Source organism: Ailuropoda melanoleuca, chromosome 4 (genome assembly GCF_002007445.2).
Source record: "Ailuropoda melanoleuca isolate Jingjing chromosome 4, ASM200744v2, whole genome shotgun sequence".
Classification (NCBI taxonomy): Eukaryota; Metazoa; Chordata; class Mammalia; order Carnivora; family Ursidae; genus Ailuropoda; species Ailuropoda melanoleuca.
The window spans coordinates 38,209,543-38,229,677 of NC_048221.1; the positions used below are offsets into that span (position 1 = coordinate 38,209,543).

Below are 20,135 nucleotides of genomic sequence, written 5' to 3' on the forward strand. Positions count from 1 at the left end.
TCTCTCTCTCCCTCTCTGGACTCTGGACCTCCAGTTTCCTGCCCGGAGGTCCTGGCCGCACTCCCTGCTTCTCTAGGCATCCCTCTGGCTTCTGGCTCTCCGAGTTTCATGACCCACCTGGCAGGGCCTCAGGAGGAGGCTGCTCCCCTCCCCTGAAGTCCCCGCTCTCAGAGGCTGGTGCCCATGACAGTCACCCCAACAACACGGCGGAAAAGGCCCTGCATTAGCCTTCCTGCCTCTCACCGGGACTATACTTCCTGCACTGGCCAGGAGGTGAAGACAGATGTGCTCTCTTAGACACTTCCCACTTTTCTGCACCTACTTCTCCCTTCCCCAGCCAGGATTTTTCAAGAAAAACGCACCCCTGGCCCTTCTCTGTATTGTACTTCTCCCCCAAGCTACCAGAAACTGAAAGGCACAAATCCCCATGCTGGGAGAAAGGGAGGAAAGCAATGGGAAGGTGTAAACAAGGGTTCATTGAGCACCCCCTGCAGCCCAGAGGGTCAGGGCGGTGGCAGCTGCAAGGGCATCTCCCCAAAGGAGGAAGGGGAAGATGGGGATCATTGCGCCAGCGGTGGCAGGAGGTGTGTGACGTCACACGGAGGAAGAGCGGGCCGGCTCTGCAGGAGCCCATTGGCTTTCCTGAGGAGGTGGCCCGGCAGCGTCACCGCAGCGTTCAGTCAACTCCGCGCACAGACACTTCAGCCACTACAGCCCCCAGGACCGGCACTCGGCGAGCTCTACCAACTCCATGTTTTGGAGCCTTTGCCCACCCCGGATCGATGTCATGATAGAGCCACCACGAGCGGATGACCAGCCCCTACCACGAGCCCGGGCTCTGCACTCAGCACTTTACCTCCATGAAGACTCAGCAATTTCATGACATTTCTGTGAGGTAAGGTGTGTCCATTCTACAGATGAGAACACTGAGGCTCAGAAAGGTTCAGTCACTGGCTCAGGGCCACAGTGCTCTTCTCATTTCCACTTTTGTTCCCCTGCGAGGGGCCTCAGCAAACCACCGCCTGGTGGCCAATCTAGCTGCTGCCTGTTTTCATAAAGTTTTATGAGGACACAGCCATACGTGGCTGCTCGCGAGTTGCTTCTGGCTGCTCCGTGCCCTACAGCAGCCGTGCTGATTACTCACAGCCGGGACAACACGGGCCCCCAGGCCACAGATACTTACTTTCTGGACTTTTACAACCTCTGCCCTATAATCTATTCTCTGCCTGTCCCCCAAAGAGATCCTTTGTAAAACTAACTCAAATCATGGTGCAAACTGTTTAAAATCTTTTGAATAAGATCCAAATTTCTTCCTATAGCTCACAGGGGCTGCAGTATTTGCTAGTCCATAGCAGGGTCAGCTACCTGCTAACCTCTCCCACCCTCACCCCCATTGACTCCATTCCAGCATACAGGGCATTTTTCCATTTACCTAATGTGCTCTTTCTAACCTCAGGACCCTTGCACATTCTGTTCCCTTGTCTAGAATGCTGTCCCCTAGCTTTAAATTTTAGCTCAAATGCCATTTCCTCTGAAAGGCCTCCCCTGCTATTACTCTTAGTTCCCATACCCGGTCTATTTCCTTTCTAGAGTAATGATAGTTTGTCATTTTATCTATATGTTCACTTTTCATCTCTCTTTTGCCCAAGTTTGTAAGCCCCACGAGAGCGGGGACTGTCACTGTGTTGATGAGTGCTTTACCTCCTGCTGGCCCAGAGGAGATGATCTATGAATATATCTATGAACATATGAGTGACCGCAGCACACATGTGTTGGCATCCAGGCCTGCGCGCCCCCCAGCCCCCTCCCTAAACAGATACCCCTGCCCCCTCATCCTTCCCACAAGTACTCAGAAAGCGAGATACATAAAAGCCTGCAGAAGGACTAGAGAAGTCCTGAGACATGGCCAGCCAGGGCCCTGTCCTCAATGAATTCCCCAGGGACCAAATCCTAGCACCACAACCTCTCCCCTTCTTCGGAAATGGCTGGCCAGACAAGAGACACCCTCTCGATGTCTGCTCCTCACTCAGGCCCCACCAAATGTCCCCCAGGATTCTCATCCCCTGAGAGGCTTTGGGATACAGTTGGGCTTCCACAGGATCCAGATCCCAGGTGTAAGGGGGTTGCATGGGGGCCACCAAAAAGTTTTGTCCAAGTCTATTAATACATATATATATATATATATATATGCGCATGCATCTGGAACTTGTGAATGTGACTGTATCTGAAAAAAGGGTCTTTACAGAGGTAATGAAGAATCTCAGGTTGGGATTGTCCTGGCTTACTGGGGTAGTTTCTAAATCTAATGACAAGTGTGCTTTGAAGAGACAGAAGAGAGCAGCACCTGGGTGGCTCAGTCGGTTAAGCGTCTGCTTAAGACCCTTGGCCTCGGGTCATGATCTTGGGGTCCTGGGATCGAGTCCTGAATCAAGCTCCCTGCTCATCGGAGAGTCTGCCTCTCCCTGCCACCTGCTCATGCTCTCTCTCTCTCTAATGAATAAATAAAATCTTTAAAAGAGAGAGAGAGAGAGCAAGAGAGAGACAGAAGAGAAGAAGATGCAGACCCAGGAGAGGGCCGGTGTGCCGATGGAGGCAGAGACACGGCCACACATCGCAGACACCTGTAGCCCCCAGGCGAAGAAACAGGCAAGGAAGGAGCCTTTCCTAGAGCCCTCAGAGAGAGTGTGGCCCTGCCACCACCTTGATTTCAGATGCCTAGGCCCCAGAACGGTGCGAGAATACATTTCTGGAGCTATCGGCTGCCCAGGTTGTGGCAAATTTGTTAGGACAGCCCCAGGAAACGAATACCCCTGCAAGGGGCAGGCTCCCTTCTTGCTTTAGCCCATAAAGGACATGCTTCTGAGAATCACAGAATTGTCTGCTGGAAGGGACACCTGGGCCAAGTCACCTGCCGTTTGCTGATTCCAGGCACCCCGATTCCACCCGACTGCTGTTTTCACTTCCACACGCCACTCTGCTCTTCTTCCTCTTGTGTTTGTCCTCACGGGGCCCAGCTCGCTCCCTACGCGAGGTTGTTTCCAGAGAGAACTTCAGCTAGGAGTGGGGGAGGGGGGCAGCACTTGGAATTCACTTCATCCTCCCTCCGTCCATGTGTGCCATCCACTAAACACTTGTGAAGCCCTCACTACATACCGGACGCCGTTCAAGCCTCTGGAGATGCAGCAGGGACCACACAGGCGTGACTCCCCATCCTTGGGGGCCCGGCATTGTCCTGTGGAACAGGCCGGGGGATAACTGCCCAGGTCAATACAAAGCTGCTAAAATTCACAACGGTGCATTGGCATGTCCCCTCAAATTGTCTGTGACCCCATGTGGGGAAGTGCTGACACAGTCCCACCCATCCCTCACAGGGAAGGAGTGGAGGGTGGGGAGCAGAGACCAAGGTTTGAATTCTGGCCGTGCCACTTGGCTGGCTCAAGGCCCCGAGAGCCTCAGTCTGCCCCCCACCAAAGCAGAAGGCGTCCAGTTCCCGGGGCTCCTGGTCCGCTGTGGTCAAGAGCCTGTGTCCCTGGGAGAGGGAGGGCTCCCCCTCCCCAGGGTACGTGGTGGTGCGGGGGCTGGCACAGCGGCATTTCCCAGGTGCTGAGCCCACTGGGCCCAGAAGCCAGCTGGGAGGGCAGGCGAGAGAGGCTCTGGGAGAGAAGGTCCAGCCTGCCAGCGCTCAGAGCCTGTGCCAACCCTGTCCTCCCACGGGCAACAGGAAGGGGTGTCGTGTGACTTGTGGGATCTGTGGGCAAACAAACCGTGGAGCTGGATCCTTGCCCAGGGAGGACAGGAAGCCTGCTTCTGAATCCTTCGGTTGTAATAAACACCAGGCACGAGCACCCACAATTTGTCAAGCCCAGACGACCTGTTTCATATGGTTTACCAGAGCAACCGTCATCAGTTTCACAGCTGAGGAGACAGACATGCCACAAGTGGACACAGTCCGAAGTGACAAGGGCAGGATTTGAACCAGGCTCGTCTTAGCCACCTCACTCTACTACCTTTAGCTCTGTTTCTGAATTAGCAAGGGGTTTCTGATGGCAAGGGACCATTATCCAATCCAAACTTCAGCCCACCTCTGTCCCTCAAAAGAATTTATTGGAGAGTTTAGGGCTTTCAGGCACAGCTGAATCCCGATGCTCGAACAACGTTCTCGCGTTGCTGTCTTACCCCTTGGCTTTGTTTTGCTCAGGATCATACTAAGGTACCAGAGGTTACAAAGACAGCTCCCTGAGGCTCCAGGTTTCTACACTGCTTTACAAACTCACTGGAAAGGGGACCTTCTGTTCTAACGGTTCTAGCACAAGTCCTGGGTAGCATTGTCTTTGGCCCAGCTTGCGTCACATGACCGGCCCGGAACCAATCATTTGGTCAAGGGGCTGCAGCCCTCCCACTGGCCAGAAATGGATCAGGTGTCCACCCGTGAAGTGAGTAGTTGAGGACAGCAACCTCTGTCCCCAGAATCATAAAGAATGAAAATGGGGGGAGGTGAATCACCCAAGAGAAATCAGGAATCATGGACCAGCAGAACAGGTTTTGGCAAGCAGAACCAATTGGCCCCTAGGACCGCCTGTTTCTCCCTTCGGCCTTTGGTAAAGTTCCTTTGGAAAATCCCCAACTTTATCCTCATGAAAAGAGCAGGCGAAGCCTTCTCCGGCCACCGCAAGACAAGATGGCCTTGGGGTGAGCTGCCTTTGTGTGGTAGATTGGATTTTAGAGGAAGTGGATTGTACCTCTCCCTGAACTCAAGGCCGTTTGACTGCCTTTGGCCAACGGGGAATAAGTGAGTGTGTGGGAACACAAGCTTTAGACGTGTGTGCTTCATTTGGTTAGGTCTTCTGTGCTTCTGCCATTTACCATAAGACATCCTCTGGCTAACGACAGATTGCAGAGCAAAGAAGTACGTGGAACATATCTCATCACAGGCCCAGCCTAAAGCAGAGCTACCCCAGATGACCCCCAGACCCAAGAGCAAGACACATAAATGGTTGTTTTTGTTAAGTTCCTAAGATCTGGGGCGAGTTGCTGGTTATGCGGCATTGTAACAGCAAAATCTGACTGTCACACTTTGAAAGTTTGGATTTTACGTTGAGGGAGACCACTATCCTTTGAAGTCAACAGTCTTTCAGGAAGTTAGCACTCTGAGCTGGGGCAGTGCTTACCCTGCCAGCGTCCCCAGGAACCCAGAGAGCCCCCCCCCCCCACTGTAACATGCAGCCATATCTCAGTTCCTACCCAGAAAGTCTCCACAGACCAAAAGTAGTTTCAGCTTCTTTTCTGGAGTCCTGCAATTTGCCTTATCCTCCGTCTGGGGTCTTTCAGGATCTTTACCAGCTGTGTTCCTTGGGCAAGTCACTCGGAGCCTCAGCGTCCCCATCTGCAAGAGGGAATAATACTAACCCTTGGTTTTGGGTGGAACTAATTGAGAGAATATATATAAAACACAGCTACAGTGCCTGGTGCAGTGAAATATTAGCTTTCTATCTACCTACTTTTTAAAGGACGGGAGGAGTAAATACGTGCTGGACTGTCCAGTCTGTTCCTCTGAGCCTTGGGAAAATCCTGCAGAAAGTCTGTCTGCATCCCACAGCAGAGAAGCTCCCGGGGCCTGGACCTGGGAGGAAAGGAATCTGGAACTTGGCAAGGCAGGTTTTTCTCTTCTGTTTTGTTTTGTTTCGTTTCAGTTACTTGAAATCACATAGCCGATTTATTTACTTTGATGGTTCATCACACACAAAAAAATAAAGCAAAGACATGTGAACAGCCCCGCAGTTGCTACAACTTGAACTTTTGGGGAGGAACCGGCTGGAGGAAAAGTCACAATTCCGTTCACTGCGAAGACCTGAAACTCCCACCTTTCCTTTCCATTGGGAATTCACTGTGAGGTGGGATTTTAATGCCCGTTGGCCAACCAGCCCCTGGTGCAGCCTTCTGCAGGCTCTGCTTCTCGCAGGCTCCTGTCCCCAGCCCTGCTGTGTGGACCTGAGTGAGATAAGGACCCCGGTTCAATGACTGCAGCAAAGCGAGAGCTAACCTGGTGCTCGCAGGGCGCCAGGCGCTGTGTTAGACGCTGTGTCGGAACCTTCTGAGCGCTCACCGCATCGCTGCAAGGCTGCTACTCGCTTACATCAGACGAGAAACGAAGACTCGGAGATTTCAGGGCATGTGCCCACACCCCACATCCAGCAGGGGCAGATCTAGGCCGTGAAGTCGGCTCTGATTACAAAGCCTGCACCCCCAATCCCTATTTTGGGCTGCACCGCACGGTCCTGGGTACCGCCAGCCCCAGGGGATGCTGGGTCAGCGAGAGTCACCGCCATCTTGTATGGAATCCCAGAAAGAAGTCCAATGTCAGGGCCTTCCTTCTCCTCATTCTGTACTTCCTGCCCCAGTCTGTGAACCTGGCCATGGCTCTAGCCCTCTCCTGGGAGGGATCGATCCAAAGCTGCAGCCTCTGCAACCCATCACTGGCCGTACCTGGGAAGGGCATCTTGAAATTTGAACCTTCTGACCCCACAGCAAGTTCCCCAGTCCGGGCCTCGGTGGCAAGCAGGCTTCTCCACTACCAAGCGCACTGTAAGGGCTGCAGACTCACGTCCTGCTCTTGGCATGACCTCTTCCCAGCCGCATAGCCTCAGACATTCACTAATCTGCCTGGGCCTCAGTTTCCCCATCTACAACGGAGTAGCATGCAGTTGGCTCGGGGCTTTCCAGGTTTAGGCGAGGACACCATTGGAGAAAGCTCGATGAATGAGCAGCTGTGGCGCATGAGAGAGGCCTGGGTCTTGGCGCGCCTCCGTCCTCACGGGGAATAGTGGGAATGCTACTAACACCGGCCCCATCCAGATCCAACATTCTGTGTGATTCTTGGATCGCAACGCATGCCCCCCAGAAAAGGTTTTCTTCCCAAATGCGTTAATCAAGACCCTTGGGATCCAAGTGACAAAAACTCAATTCAAACCAAGTTAAGCAAAAGGGAGGGATATACGGGCAGAGTCCCTAGAATTCTACAGTGTTGTTTTTTCGAACTTGGCACTCCCTTGCTTCAAGCCCCCTTGAATGGCTTTTTGCAGCCTCGGGGAACATGTGAATGCATTCCTCTAGCCTCTCAGTCTCTGCCTGACCTGCCCCCTCATTCTCACTCCCTCATCCTAAGCCTTCCTCTCCATCGTCCTGGCCTTTGCCCATGCTGCGCGCTCCACCTGGGGTATGTATCCCCAAGCTCTTTCCCAGCTGTATCTGGCTCACCCTCCCCTTCAGCTTCAGGTCACTGTCACCTCTTCAGAGAGACCTTTCCCTTCCCCTCCCACTTAGGGAGCTCCCAGGGCTCCCTTTCACCTCCCCCGGCCATGTTTCCTGGTCACATCCGCAGTGAGATGACCCGCGTGCTCACGTGCTTGCTGTCCGTCTCCCCGTTAGACGGTCCTCCGCGTACGGCCCTCTGGATTGCTCACTGGGCCATCCCTGACATCCAACGCTCTACTCCCCGGCACGAGTGCTCCATAAATATTTGTGGAATGAATACATGGTTGACAGTAATTCTTCATGCTTTATCAAGTCTGGATTCCTCTGCCTCAAATTCAGCGTGTCCTTGCAAACCAGACCCTCTTGTTTTTCTCAGCTGGAAGCCACCGACCCCCCAGGTCTGTAAGCCAGTGCGTCCTGGGCATCTCCCTGCCCCCTCCCACCAACACCTCCCCTTAATCTCTGGAAGCCAACCACCAACCACTTCTGGTCATCCCCACCACCCCCATTCGAGGCCAAGCTGCTGGCTCTGCCCCCAGCCCCAGGGCTCCTGTTGCTGCTTCCCAGGGACACTCCCCTTCTCACCGCACTCCAGCCTCATCCCTGCAGCACAGCTGATAGTGTCTCCCTCCACTGAGAAGCTCTCCTAGCATCCTCCGGACACTCAGAGGAAGCTCACTGCCTTCCTATAGGCTGCAGCTCCGCATGGCCAGCCCCCGGGAGTCAGGAGCTGGCTGCCCTGTGCCTTCCTGCCCCTCTCTTTTGCTCCAGCCCTGTGTTCCCCAGACGCCTGCCCCCGGCTGAACAGAGTACTCACCACAGTTGTTCACACACTCCTGCTGGGACTCCTGGAGCAGGTCTGCCTCCTCTCCCTCATGTTACACTCCAGGGGCAGAGACACTGCCTGGCTTTGCACACACTGCCCGGCCCTGTTCCTGGCATTTAGTGGTGCTTGATTAATATTGGCAGATGAATGGCTGAATAAACACATTTGAAAACCTATCATATGCCAGACGTTAAGTTAGAAATGTAAATACGTTATCTCATTTTCTCAGCAATCTTGCAATGTAAGTACTATTATGTTTGTTGATTGAATACACGAATGAATCAATGAAGGAATGAACTAGCAGGGGCAGAGCCACAATCCAAAAGCACACAGGGGCCGGGAGGACACAGAATTTGTGAAGCACATGCAGCGCCGGGTGCGAGTGAATAAAAGACACCGGGGCAAAATGCAGCCCCATGGCATCTACCACAGGGTCAGGTGTCTTCCCTCGAAACTCCTGTGCTGAAGTCCTCACTCCAGGCACCTCAGAATGGGATCTTATCAGGCGACAGGGTCTTCGCAGATTACGTTAAGATGAGAGTGGTAGTGGGGGCCCTACTCCGATGTGACTGGTATCCTTATAGAGAGGAGATGTGGTCACAGAGACAGACGTATGCAGAGTGGATACAAGGTGCAGGCTCACGGAGAGAAAACGGCCCAGGAGCAGGGGCCTGGGACAGATCCTTCCCCCACAGCCCTCAGAAGGACCCCTGCCAACACCTTGATCTTGGACCTCTAGTCACCCAACTGTGAAACCATACATTTCTGTCCTGGAAGCCCCCCAGCCTGGGGTACTTGGTTACACAGAGCAGCCCTAGCCGACTAAGGCGGCCTCAAATTCAAACACGTTTTTAAAGCCCAGTGGGCCAAAGGAGATTTGTCCCGAGGCCGGATGGTGTGGGAGGGGGCTCAGGAGGCAGCGCGGGGGCTTCCCCGGTCCCGGCCACACTCTGTCCACCGGGAATCGGCTCTGTGGGAAGCTGAGGTCAAGCACATCAAATGGGAATTCAATTACAGTTTGGAGCCATGTACTCGAGGTCACAGATTAAATGAGGGCAGGTGAGGAAGCCAGGGCCTCCCCGTGGCGCTGGTGCCCTGGGCTGGAGACGCAGGGCAGCAGCTCAGTGCAAAGCCTGGCGAGGCCCGGCCGGTTTGTCGAGCATAGGAGAAAACCTGAATTAAAAAGAAGAGGTAGACTGGATTAGTTTAGATGCCTGTCGACTAAGATCCCCAGCGTATGGTAATCAATGCTCTATAAAGCACATAGCCGCTGCCGTTTACAAGTATCTGTTCATTGTAAAAACGGAATCTATTTTTTTCCCCTCCATTTAATTCAGAAATCTCATGTTACACAGAAAGGTTAATTACAAACCGACTTCTAAGAACACTTTGTTGGAAGCTTCTGTTTCATTTTCTCCAAGATGAGTCCTTGAACTCCATATTTGGGAATGTAGACTCAAGCTGGCTTCGCGAAGTCACTTCCTCCTTCCAGCGGCCCCAGAGGCAGCGAACATCTCCGAAGGTCTGATGAAGCTGGGACCAACCAGAAACCACTTCAAACCATCCAAAACCATCTAAAATGTGGCTTTGTTGCTTTTTTCCATTTAGACCAAAGACCACCATCTTTTCAACATGTTGTCCTGGTTGCAAAAGTAACAGGGTCTCAAGTTCTGGGACCACAACGAGAGACATACAATATTCCAGTGGCTACACCAATTAGGTCTGCTTGCTCCCAGCTCTGGGGAAGGTAAACGGTCTATTACTTGGTGGGTAATGCATCCCACATGGCATTCCTCGGCCTCAAGGAAGCCTGAGAGGCCTCGTTTTTCTAGCGATAACTACAGGGGCATGGCACAGACTAGGGCCCCAGCACCAAGGCTGAGCCCCTTCCCCACCATAAGCTGCACCATGAACTTCCCTGCTTGCCATGGCCCCATGGCAGCCTTCTCAGAAGGCTTCTGTTCTCTCCAGCCATGTTTGGAAACTTCCTTACAGCAGGTGTAGGCAAGACCAGTTTTTGTCTACCTGGCCACTTTTTGCTTCCTCTGGTCTCTTCAACTCCATATGTGCCCATGGGGTCTCACCAGGCAATCATTATGGTTCCCAGCCCCTGGGTATCATGGTGGGGCCCATCAGAGGACTGTATCCCTCTGTTCCAGTCAGAGATGGACACGTGACCAAAATTTCCTGGGACTTATGGCTAGTACGTAAAGATAGTCCTCCTCTTTAAAAGAAAAAAATATTTATTCTGCCCTACAGGGATATACACCTAAGCTTCTAGCAACCAACGTTCTTGCCTGATGGAGGGTTCCTAGCTGCAGCTGAACCACAAAATAAATCACAATGATACTAATAATAATAGTCAAATACTTACATAGTATTGACTTTGGCAAGCACTATTCTAAACACGTTACACATACTACCTTTCTGAATCCCCACAACTCTCCTCTGAGGTCACTACTCTTATCACAGATGAGGAAACTGAGGCATAGGAAGGTTAAGTAACTTGTCCAAGGTCACAGAACGAGTAAGATTCAAATCCAGGCCATCTGGCTCCAGAGTCTTCACTCTTAAGGTCCACCATAGAGCAAGCAAAGGAAAGAGGGAGAGATGTCATCAGTTAAGGCCCTGGATCTAGCCATCCCTGAAGCTACTCCCAGATTTCCCAGTATCACAAACCAATTCATTCCCTTTGTTTACTTAAGCTACTGTGTTTTGTTGTCTGTCTCTTGCAACCGAAGGAGTCCTGTTTCATACAGCCCTCTAATACATTCTGCCTGGGTAGAGACAGGCAAGAAGCATCTCAACGAATGTCCTATAGTGTATTTAACAGGGTTCTGACTCTGAACATAAAATCTCTTCTTCTGCTTCTATTGTTAATCTTATTCCACAGACTATGAAACGAGTCTGGAAAAGGTTGAGTCACTCCTCCAAGACTACATAGCTAAAAAGTAACNATCCTTATAGAGAGGAGATGTGGTCACAGAGACAGACGTATGCAGAGTGGATACAAGGTGCAGGCTCACGGAGAGAAAACGGCCCAGGAGCAGGGGCCTGGGACAGATCCTTCCCCCACAGCCCTCAGAAGGACCCCTGCCAACACCTTGATCTTGGACCTCTAGTCACCCAACTGTGAAACCATACATTTCTGTCCTGGAAGCCCCCCAGCCTGGGGTACTTGGTTACACAGAGCAGCCCTAGCCGACTAAGGCGGCCTCAAATTCAAACACGTTTTTAAAGCCCAGTGGGCCAAAGGAGATTTGTCCCGAGGCCGGATGGTGTGGGAGGGGGCTCAGGAGGCAGCGCGGGGGCTTCCCCGGTCCCGGCCACACTCTGTCCACCGGGAATCGGCTCTGTGGGAAGCTGAGGTCAAGCACATCAAATGGGAATTCAATTACAGTTTGGAGCCATGTACTCGAGGTCACAGATTAAATGAGGGCAGGTGAGGAAGCCAGGGCCTCCCCGTGGCGCTGGTGCCCTGGGCTGGAGACGCAGGGCAGCAGCTCAGTGCAAAGCCTGGCGAGGCCCGGCCGGTTTGTCGAGCATAGGAGAAAACCTGAATTAAAAAGAAGAGGTAGACTGGATTAGTTTAGACGCCTGTCGACTAAGATCCCCAGCGTATGGTAATCAATGCTCTATAAAGCACATAGCCGCTGCCGTTTACAAGTATCTGTTCATTGTAAAAACGGAATCTATTTTTTTCCCCTCCATTTAATTCAGAAATCTCATGTTACACAGAAAGGTTAATTACAAACCGACTTCTAAGAACACTTTGTTGGAAGCTTCTGTTTCATTTTCTCCAAGATGAGTCCTTGAACTCCATATTTGGGAATGTAGACTCAAGCTGGCTTCGCGAAGTCACTTCCTCCTTCCAGCGGCCCCAGAGGCAGCGAACATCTCCGATGGTCTGATGAAGCTGGGACCAACCAGAAACCACTTCAAACCATCCAAAACCATCTAAAATGTGGCTTTGTTGCTTTTTCCATTTAGACCAAAGACCACCATCTTTTCAACATGTTGTCCTGGTTGCAAAAGTAACAGGGTCTCAAGTTCTGGGACCACAACGAGAGACATACAATATTCCAGTGGCTACACCAATTAGGTCTGCTTGCTCCCAGCTCTGGGGAAGGTAAACGGTCTATTACTTGGTGGGTAATGCATCCCACATGGCATTCCTCGGCCTCAAGGAAGCCTGAGAGGCCTCGTTTTTCTAGCGATAACTACAGGGGCATGGCACAGACTAGGGCCCCAGCACCAAGGCTGAGCCCCTTCCCCACCATAAGCTGCACCATGAACTTCCCTGCTTGCCATGGCCCCATGGCAGCCTTCTCAGAAGGCTTCTGTTCTCTCCAGCCATGTTTGGAAACTTCCTTACAGCAGGTGTAGGCAAGACCAGTTTTTGTCTACCTGGCCACTTTTTGCTTCCTCTGGTCTCTTCAACTCCATATGTGCCCATGGGGTCTCACCAGGCAATCATTATGGTTCCCAGCCCCTGGGTATCATGGTGGGGCCCATCAGAGGACTGTATCCCTCTGTTCCAGTCAGAGATGGACACGTGACCAAAATTTCCTGGGACTTATGGCTAGTACGTAAAGATAGTCCTCCTCTTTAAAAGAAAAAAATATTTATTCTGCCCTACAGGGATATACACCTAAGCTTCTAGCAACCAACGTTCTTGCCTGATGGAGGGTTCCTAGCTGCAGCTGAACCACAAAATAAATCACAATGATACTAATAATAATAGTCAAATACTTACATAGTATTGACTTTGGCAAGCACTATTCTAAACACGTTACACATACTACCTTTCTGAATCCCCACAACTCTCCTCTGAGGTCACTACTCTTATCACAGATGAGGAAACTGAGGCATAGGAAGGTTAAGTAACTTGTCCAAGGTCACAGAACGAGTAAGATTCAAATCCAGGCCATCTGGCTCCAGAGTCTTCACTCTTAAGGTCCACCATAGAGCAAGCAAAGGAAAGAGGGAGAGATGTCATCAGTTAAGGCCCTGGATCTAGCCATCCCTGAAGCTACTCCCAGATTTCCCAGTATCACAAACCAATTCATTCCCTTTGTTTACTTAAGCTACTGTGTTTTGTTGTCTGTCTCTTGCAACCGAAGGAGTCCTGTTTCATACAGCCCTCTAATACATTCTGCCTGGGTAGAGACAGGCAAGAAGCATCTCAACGAATGTCCTATAGTGTATTTAACAGGGTTCTGACTCTGAACATAAAATCTCTTCTTCTGCTTCTATTGTTAATCTTATTCCACAGACTATGAAACGAGTCTGGAAAAGGTTGAGTCACTCCTCCAAGACTACATAGCTAAAAAGTAACAGGTGTGCCTGAGTCCCCTCAGGACTGCCTGACCCCCTGTCCATGACCCTGACTACCTCCATCCAAACCCATGGCGTCATTATGCTGGTTTGTTTTTTTAGAGATTGATTGATGGATGGATTTTAGAGAGCAGAGAATGCGAGCGGGGACAGGGAGGGGGAGAGGGAGAGGAAGAGAATCTCAAGCAGGCTCACGCTGAGTGGGGAGCACCTTACAGGGCTTGATCATGACCTGAGCTGAAACCAAGGTGGACGCTTAATTGACTGAACCACCCAGGCGCCGCATCATTATGCCGATCTGTAATGCACAGCCCAACTACTTCCAAAATTAACATAAAGGGTCATAGTAGAGATGCAGATGCCAGGATCTTTAAAATTGGTGGTGTTATTTTTTTTAAGTAATCTCTACCCCACCGTGGGGCTCGAACTGATGACCATGAGATCAAGAGTCACACGCTCTACTGACTAAGCCAGCCAGGCACCCCTCAATTTGTTTAACAACAATTTATTTATATATAATTCCCATGTTACACAATTCAAACATTAAAATGTACAACTCAATGATTTTCCCATATTCACAGAGTTATGCGAGCATCACCAAAATCAACTTCAGAACATTTCATCACTCCAAAGGAAACCCTGTACCCCTTAGCAGTACTTTACATGTCCTATAAATTTGCCAGTTCTAAACATTTCATATCAGTAGAATCATACAATATATGAAATATGTGTCTGGCCCCTTTCACTCAGAATAATATTTTTAAGGTTCATCCATGTCATAGTATGGGTCAGTACTTTATTTCTTTTTATTACCAATATTAGAAATTCTATGGATATGTTGCATTTTATTTACCCAGTCATCAGTTGATGGATATTTGGTGGGTTTTTTTTGTCTGTTTGTTTGTTTTACTTTTGGGCTATTCTAAATAATTCCATGTACATGTTTTTCTGTTTTCATTTCTTTAGCATATACCAGGAATTGCTGGGCTGTATGGTAACTCTATGCTTAACCTTTTGAAAAACTTCCAGACTATTTTCCAAAGTGGCTATATATACCATTTTACATTCTCACCAACAATGTCTGAGGGTTCAAATTTCTCCACATCCTCACCAACACTTTTTATTATCCATCTTTTTAATTATAGCCATCCTAAGGGGTGTATCTCACCATGGTTTTGATTTGCATTTCTCTGATGGTTAATGATCTTGAACATCTTTTCATGTGCTTATTGTCCATTTGCATATGAATATTGGAGAAACATCTGTTCAGAACCTTTGCCCAATTGTTAATTATGTTGTTTTTTTGTGATTGAGTTGTAAGAGATCTTTATATAGTCTGCGAAGTCTCTTATCAAATATATGATTTGCAAATATTTTCTCCCATTCAGATTTGTCTGTTAACTTTTTTGATGGCGTTCTCTGAAGAATGAAAGGTTTTAATTTTTATGGAGTACAATTTATCATTGTTTCCTTGATTGCTTGTGCTTTTGACATCGTATGTAAGAAATCGTTGCCTGATCCAAGGTCATGAAGATTTATTCCTGTGTTTTCTTCTTAGAGTTTTATAGTTTTAGCTCTTGCATCTAGGTCTTTAATCCATTTTGAATTAATTGTGTATATGGTGTGAGGTAGGGTGTCCAGCTTCATTCTTCTGTATGTGGACATCAAGTTATCCCAGCAGCATTTGTCAAAAAGACTATTCTTTCTCTATTCAATTGTTTTGGCACACTTGTCAAAAATTAATTAACTGTATTCCTGGACTCTCAATTCCATTCCACTGATCTATATGTCTATCTTTATGCCAGTATCACAACATCTTGATTATTGTTGCCTTGTAATAAGTTTTTAGTATAAGAAGTGTGAGTCCTTTAATTTTGTTGTGTTTGTGTGTGTTTTTTTTTAAAGATTGGACTATTCTGGATCCTTTCCATTTCAATATGAATTTTAGGATCAGCTTATCAATTTCTGCAAGAAGCCAACTGGGATTTTGATAGGATTGCATTGTCTCTGTAGATCATGGGGGAGAATTGCCATTTTAACAATATTCAGTTTCTGATCCATGAACATGGGATGTCTTTCCATTTATTTAGGTCTTCCTTTGTGTCTTTCAACAATATATTATAGTTTTCAGAGTATAGATTTTGCATTTTTTTGTTTTGTTTTTTTAAAGATTTTTTATTTATTTATTCGACAGAGATAGAGACAGCCAGTGAGAGAGGGAACACAAGCAGGGGGAGTGGGAGAGGAAGAAGCAGGCTCACAGCGGAGGAGCCTGATGTGGGGCTCGATCCCACAATGCCGGGATCATGCCCTGAGCTGAAGGCAAGACGCCTAACCGCTGTGCCACCCAGGCACCCCTGCATTTCTTTTGTTAAAAGTAGTCTAAGTATTTTATTCTTTTTAATGCTATGGAATTTTCTTAATTTTATTTTCAAATTGCTCATTGTTGGTATAAAGAAATACAATTGGTTTTTTATTATTGTTCTTTTATCCTGCAATCTTGCTGAGCTTAGCTGTAATAGCTTTTTTAGTGGATTCCTTAGGATTTTCTATAAATAAGATCATGCCATCTGCAAATAGATAACTTCACTTATTTATTTCCAGTTGGGTGTCTTTTATCTCATTTTTTTTTTTGCCTAATTATCCTAGCTAGAAATTCCAATACAGTGTTGAATAAAAGTGGTAAGAGCAGACATCTTTGTCTTGCTCCTCATCTAAGGGGGAAAGTATTTAATCTTTTACCATGTAGTATGATATGGGTTTTTCATAGCTGCCTTTCATCAGTTTGAGGAAGTTTTCTTCTATTCCTAGTTTGTTGAGTGTTTTTATATCACAAATGCGCAAATTCGTTTTAAAAAGAGACCTCCAAACTTTCAGATAAAGACAGCGTGTTGAACACACATATCATTTTGTTCCCTCTTGGAACAGTTTTTTGTTTTGTTTTGCTTTTTTGCAAAAAACCACAGGTCTGAAAGAATGAAGAGGAGANGCTCTGTAGAATAAATAAATAAAATCTTTAAAAAAAATAAAATAAAATAAAAATAAAAAGAGACCTCCAAACTTTCAGATAAAGACAGCGTGTTGAACACACATATCATTTTGTTCCCTCTTGGAACAGTTTTTTGTTTTGTTTTGCTTTTTTGCAAAAAACCACAGGTCTGAAAGAATGAAGAGGAGACAATAAAAGAAAATATTTTAAGCTGGAAAATAGACGGGTAGGTAGCCACTGCCTGCAGAAAGCCAAATCTAAGCCAAGTTGCAAAACCCAACAACCAACCAAATCCGCCAAAAAGTCAAGAATTCACTGCTCAGGTAATTCTAGAAGTGGAGGTGAAGGGTGGGGAGGACTGAATAAGGAGGATTAGTTAAAAGCCAGTAAAAAAAAACCCCAAGTAGATGGCTTCTCACATCTGCTCCCTGGGCTCACCGCTCACTCCAGGATGCATGGGGCCCACCCCTCTCCACTCCCCTCCAGAAAGGAGGTTTATTTCCTGGAAAGTGTGAGGCAGAGGATGTGTGACTGTCCGTGATGAAGGCTGAGGCTCTACATTGCCCCCTGTATGTCTCTTCCTCCAGCCAGGAACTTGGAAGTGTCTGATGAGCCCTAATGGAAAGACCTGAAGAGATTTACATTCGGCGTTTCCCAAAAAAGAGGTCCCCCCTGTCCCTCTACATTTAAAAAGCTCTATTCTTGGCTTGGTGTTTTTAGCCTCTTAGACCTTCTCTATTAAATAGGAGATTTAGAGACACCTGAGAAGAATCTTTCCCAGGACATAAAACAAGGAACTTCACAATAGCAGACTGGTCTGAGAAGAGAAAGCTTTAAATCATCATTAATTTCCTCAGATGAGAAAATATATGGCAGGCATGAAATAAGAGGTGGAAATAACAAAAAGGAAATGTACAGAACAACAACAAAAAATGGCTCTTGGAAATTGGAAACATGACAGAAGAAATGAAGAACTTAATAGAAGAAATGGAAGGCAAAGATGAGGTGTATCAGTTTCCTGGGGCTGCTCTAACCAAGTTCCACAGACTGGGGTGCTTAAAGCAACAGAGATTTATTGTCTCACAGTTCCGGAGTCCAGAACTCCCAAATCAAGGTATTGGCAGAGGTTAGTTCTTTGTGAGGACTCTACAAGGAGAATCTGTTCCTTGCCTCTCTCCCCGCTTCTGATGGTTTTCTGGCAATTCTTGGTGTCCTGCAGCTTGTAGAAACATCAGCCCAGTCTCTGCCTTTGTTTTCACCCTGTGTTCTCCCTGTGTGCATGTCCATCTCTGTGTCCAAACTGCCCATGCAATAGTGACACCCGTCATACTGGATCAGGACCTACATTAGTGACTTCAGTTTCACTTGATTACCTCTGCGAAGACCCTATTTCCAAATAAGGTCACATTCACAGACACTGGGGGTTAGGACTTCAACATCTTTTGAGGGACACAATTCAACCCATAGCATGAGATCACTTCTTTCTAAGAAGAACAAAAGCATAAAAAGAACACAAGACAGAAATCACCAGAAAATCAAAGGAGGTATAGTATCTGGATAACAGAAGTTCCAGAAAGAAAAAGAGAAAATGAAGTCATCAGTGAAATAGTTCAAGGGAGTTTCCCAACACTGAATGACTTGAATTTGGGGATTGAAAGCACCCACTGGGCATTCGGAACAGTTGTGAAAATAGACCCAAAACAAAGAGCATAGTCACGAAGTGTCAGTGTACTGGGGACATGGAAGAACTTCAGAGGAAGAGGGAGAGAATATCAAGCAGACTCCCCACTGACCCTGACGTAGGGCTCAATCCCACAACCCTGAGACCATGACCTGAGCCAAAATCAAGAGTTGGACATTTAACTAACTCAGCCACCCAGGCGCCCAAAAATAAAAAAAAAGGTTTTATTTTTAAGTAATCTCTGCACCCAGTGTGGGACTCAAACTCACATCTCTGAGACCAAGAGTTACATGCTCAACTGACTGAACCAGCCAGGCCCCAGATAAGCTTCTTTAAATGTCCAGAGGGGGGAAAAATACATCCCACACACAGGATCCGGAACCAGAGGGCTTTAGGCTTCTCATCAGTGTCACCAGATGTGAGGAAGAAAAATGACTTCCAAGATTAGATTGCGGCAGGTGGGTATGAAGGAAGAGTAAAGACATTGTTGATCTTGCAAGGTCTCAAAGAATAAAGCGCTCACATGCACATCCTTTCTCAGGAAACTAGTGGAGGATGAGCTCCACTAAAATGAGGGAGTAAAGCAAGAAAGAGGAAGACTGGGATGACAGGAAACAGGAGCTACAATGGAAAAGAAAAGACCAGGATGATGGTCAAGGGAGGTCCTGCAGTGAAAGCCTGGATGGGGACAGGTCAGGAGACTCTAGGAGAGATGTCTCCAAGAAGCTAAGACTAGGACACCTGAAGCCAATGAATCTTGGCAAAAAATGATGGGGCAGGCCAGTGAGAGTGTGCCAGTTTGCCTTTAGTTTCACCCTCCCCTCTGCATTTCCTCCCCTTTCCTGACCAGCAGCTTCCAGGTGGCTCTTCCTGTGGATCATAACTCTGGGCTCCCTCGCCCTTGGCTTCCTGTTGGGTTTGCAAATGAGTAACACTGGCAGAAGATGAGAGGGGATGAAGCAAGGGAGGTCAACTGTCTCTTGTGCCCCTCTCTGTCTCCTTGATGTGACCCTCTTGGCGGGGGCTACATTACCCTCCCTGACCGCAGATCCTGCAAGCTGCCCCTCCTCCACAGCTCCAAATCCACTGGGCACCAGTAACCCTATTTCCTCCCTTTGCCCTTCAGGCCTGGCACTGGTAATTGTTTCCCCCTGTTGCTAAAGTCTGGGGGTGCCTCTCCATCCTCGTCCACACCTCTCTCAAGAGACTTTTCATTGATAGCCCTTGGATTGAAAGCCCATGTGTCAGTGCCATGCTCTGTCCGACCAGTGTGGCTTCTCATGCCTGCTCCCTGGGCTCACCCCTCACTCCAGGATGCATGGGGCCTGACTAAGCTCGTGTATGTTTGTTTTTGAATTGGTGATAAATGCATAGAGAAATAAGCAAATAAACAAAAAGAATTACTCCAGGAAAACAAACCAAAAGAAAGACAAAGTAGTCATAGTTTTACCATAAAACTCCACTGTGAGGTACACGTATATAGTAAAAATAATATAAATACCAACACTGATCTAATCGAATATGATATAATAATACAGCGAGTGGGGCAGGGGTCAGGGGGAAGTCTATATTTGTAGAGTGAAAATGGGCAGCAGGAAAGAGAGCTAAAATCTTACCTCCCATAGCAGAAGTCAAGAGGTAACAGGTAAGATGGAAAACACAGAAAGGAGCCCACTGGGCATGATTCTTATGACCCACAGAAAGAAGTACCAAAGAAATAGTGATAAGGAATAAAAAAGAGTTTCCTCTGAAGACAGGGAAACGGAAGAGAAGGAAAGCAGGACTGGATGCTGGGGCTGCTGTTACTCTTAATGGATTAGTCAGCTAGGGCTGTATAACAAAATACCACTTCAAGGGTGGCTTAAAGAACACCTATTTTAATAGGTACATTTATTTTTTCACTGTTCTGGAGGCAGGAAATCTAAGATCAGGAGGTCTCTGGTGAGGCCTCTCTCCTTGACTTGTAGACAGCTGCCTTCTTGTGTCCTCACATGGCCTTTTCCCTGTGTGTGCTGAGACAGACAGGTCTCTGGTGTCTCTACCCCTTCTTA

The 20,135-nt window shown here is 48.0% G+C and overlaps 1 protein-coding gene across 3 annotated transcripts; it reads left to right on the forward strand.

Annotated features, from left to right (window-relative positions):
- Window positions 1–751: 751 nt before the first annotated feature.
- LOC117801919 lies at window positions 752–9,580 on the forward strand. Of its 3 annotated transcripts, none has more exons than XM_034658639.1 (2): window positions 752–895; window positions 4,199–9,580. In XM_034658639.1, the coding sequence occupies exon 2, from the start codon at window positions 6,888–6,890 to the stop codon at window positions 7,899–7,901; it is 1,014 nt and encodes a 337-aa protein (XP_034514530.1). In that variant the 5' UTR covers window positions 752–895; window positions 4,199–6,887; the 3' UTR covers window positions 7,902–9,580. The 3 variants fall into 3 exon arrangements, with proteins under 3 accessions (XP_034514530.1, XP_034514532.1, XP_034514533.1); XM_034658641.1 differs by having other exon boundaries at window positions 5,508–9,580; XM_034658642.1 differs by having other exon boundaries at window positions 5,691–9,580.
- Window positions 9,581–20,135: the final 10,555 nt, after the last annotated feature.

Excerpts from the sequence above, each read along its gene's own strand:
- LOC117801919 (XM_034658639.1), top strand. The coding sequence starts at position 6,888 with ATGCCCCCCAGAAAAGGTTTTCTTCCCAAATGCGTTAATCAAGACCCT.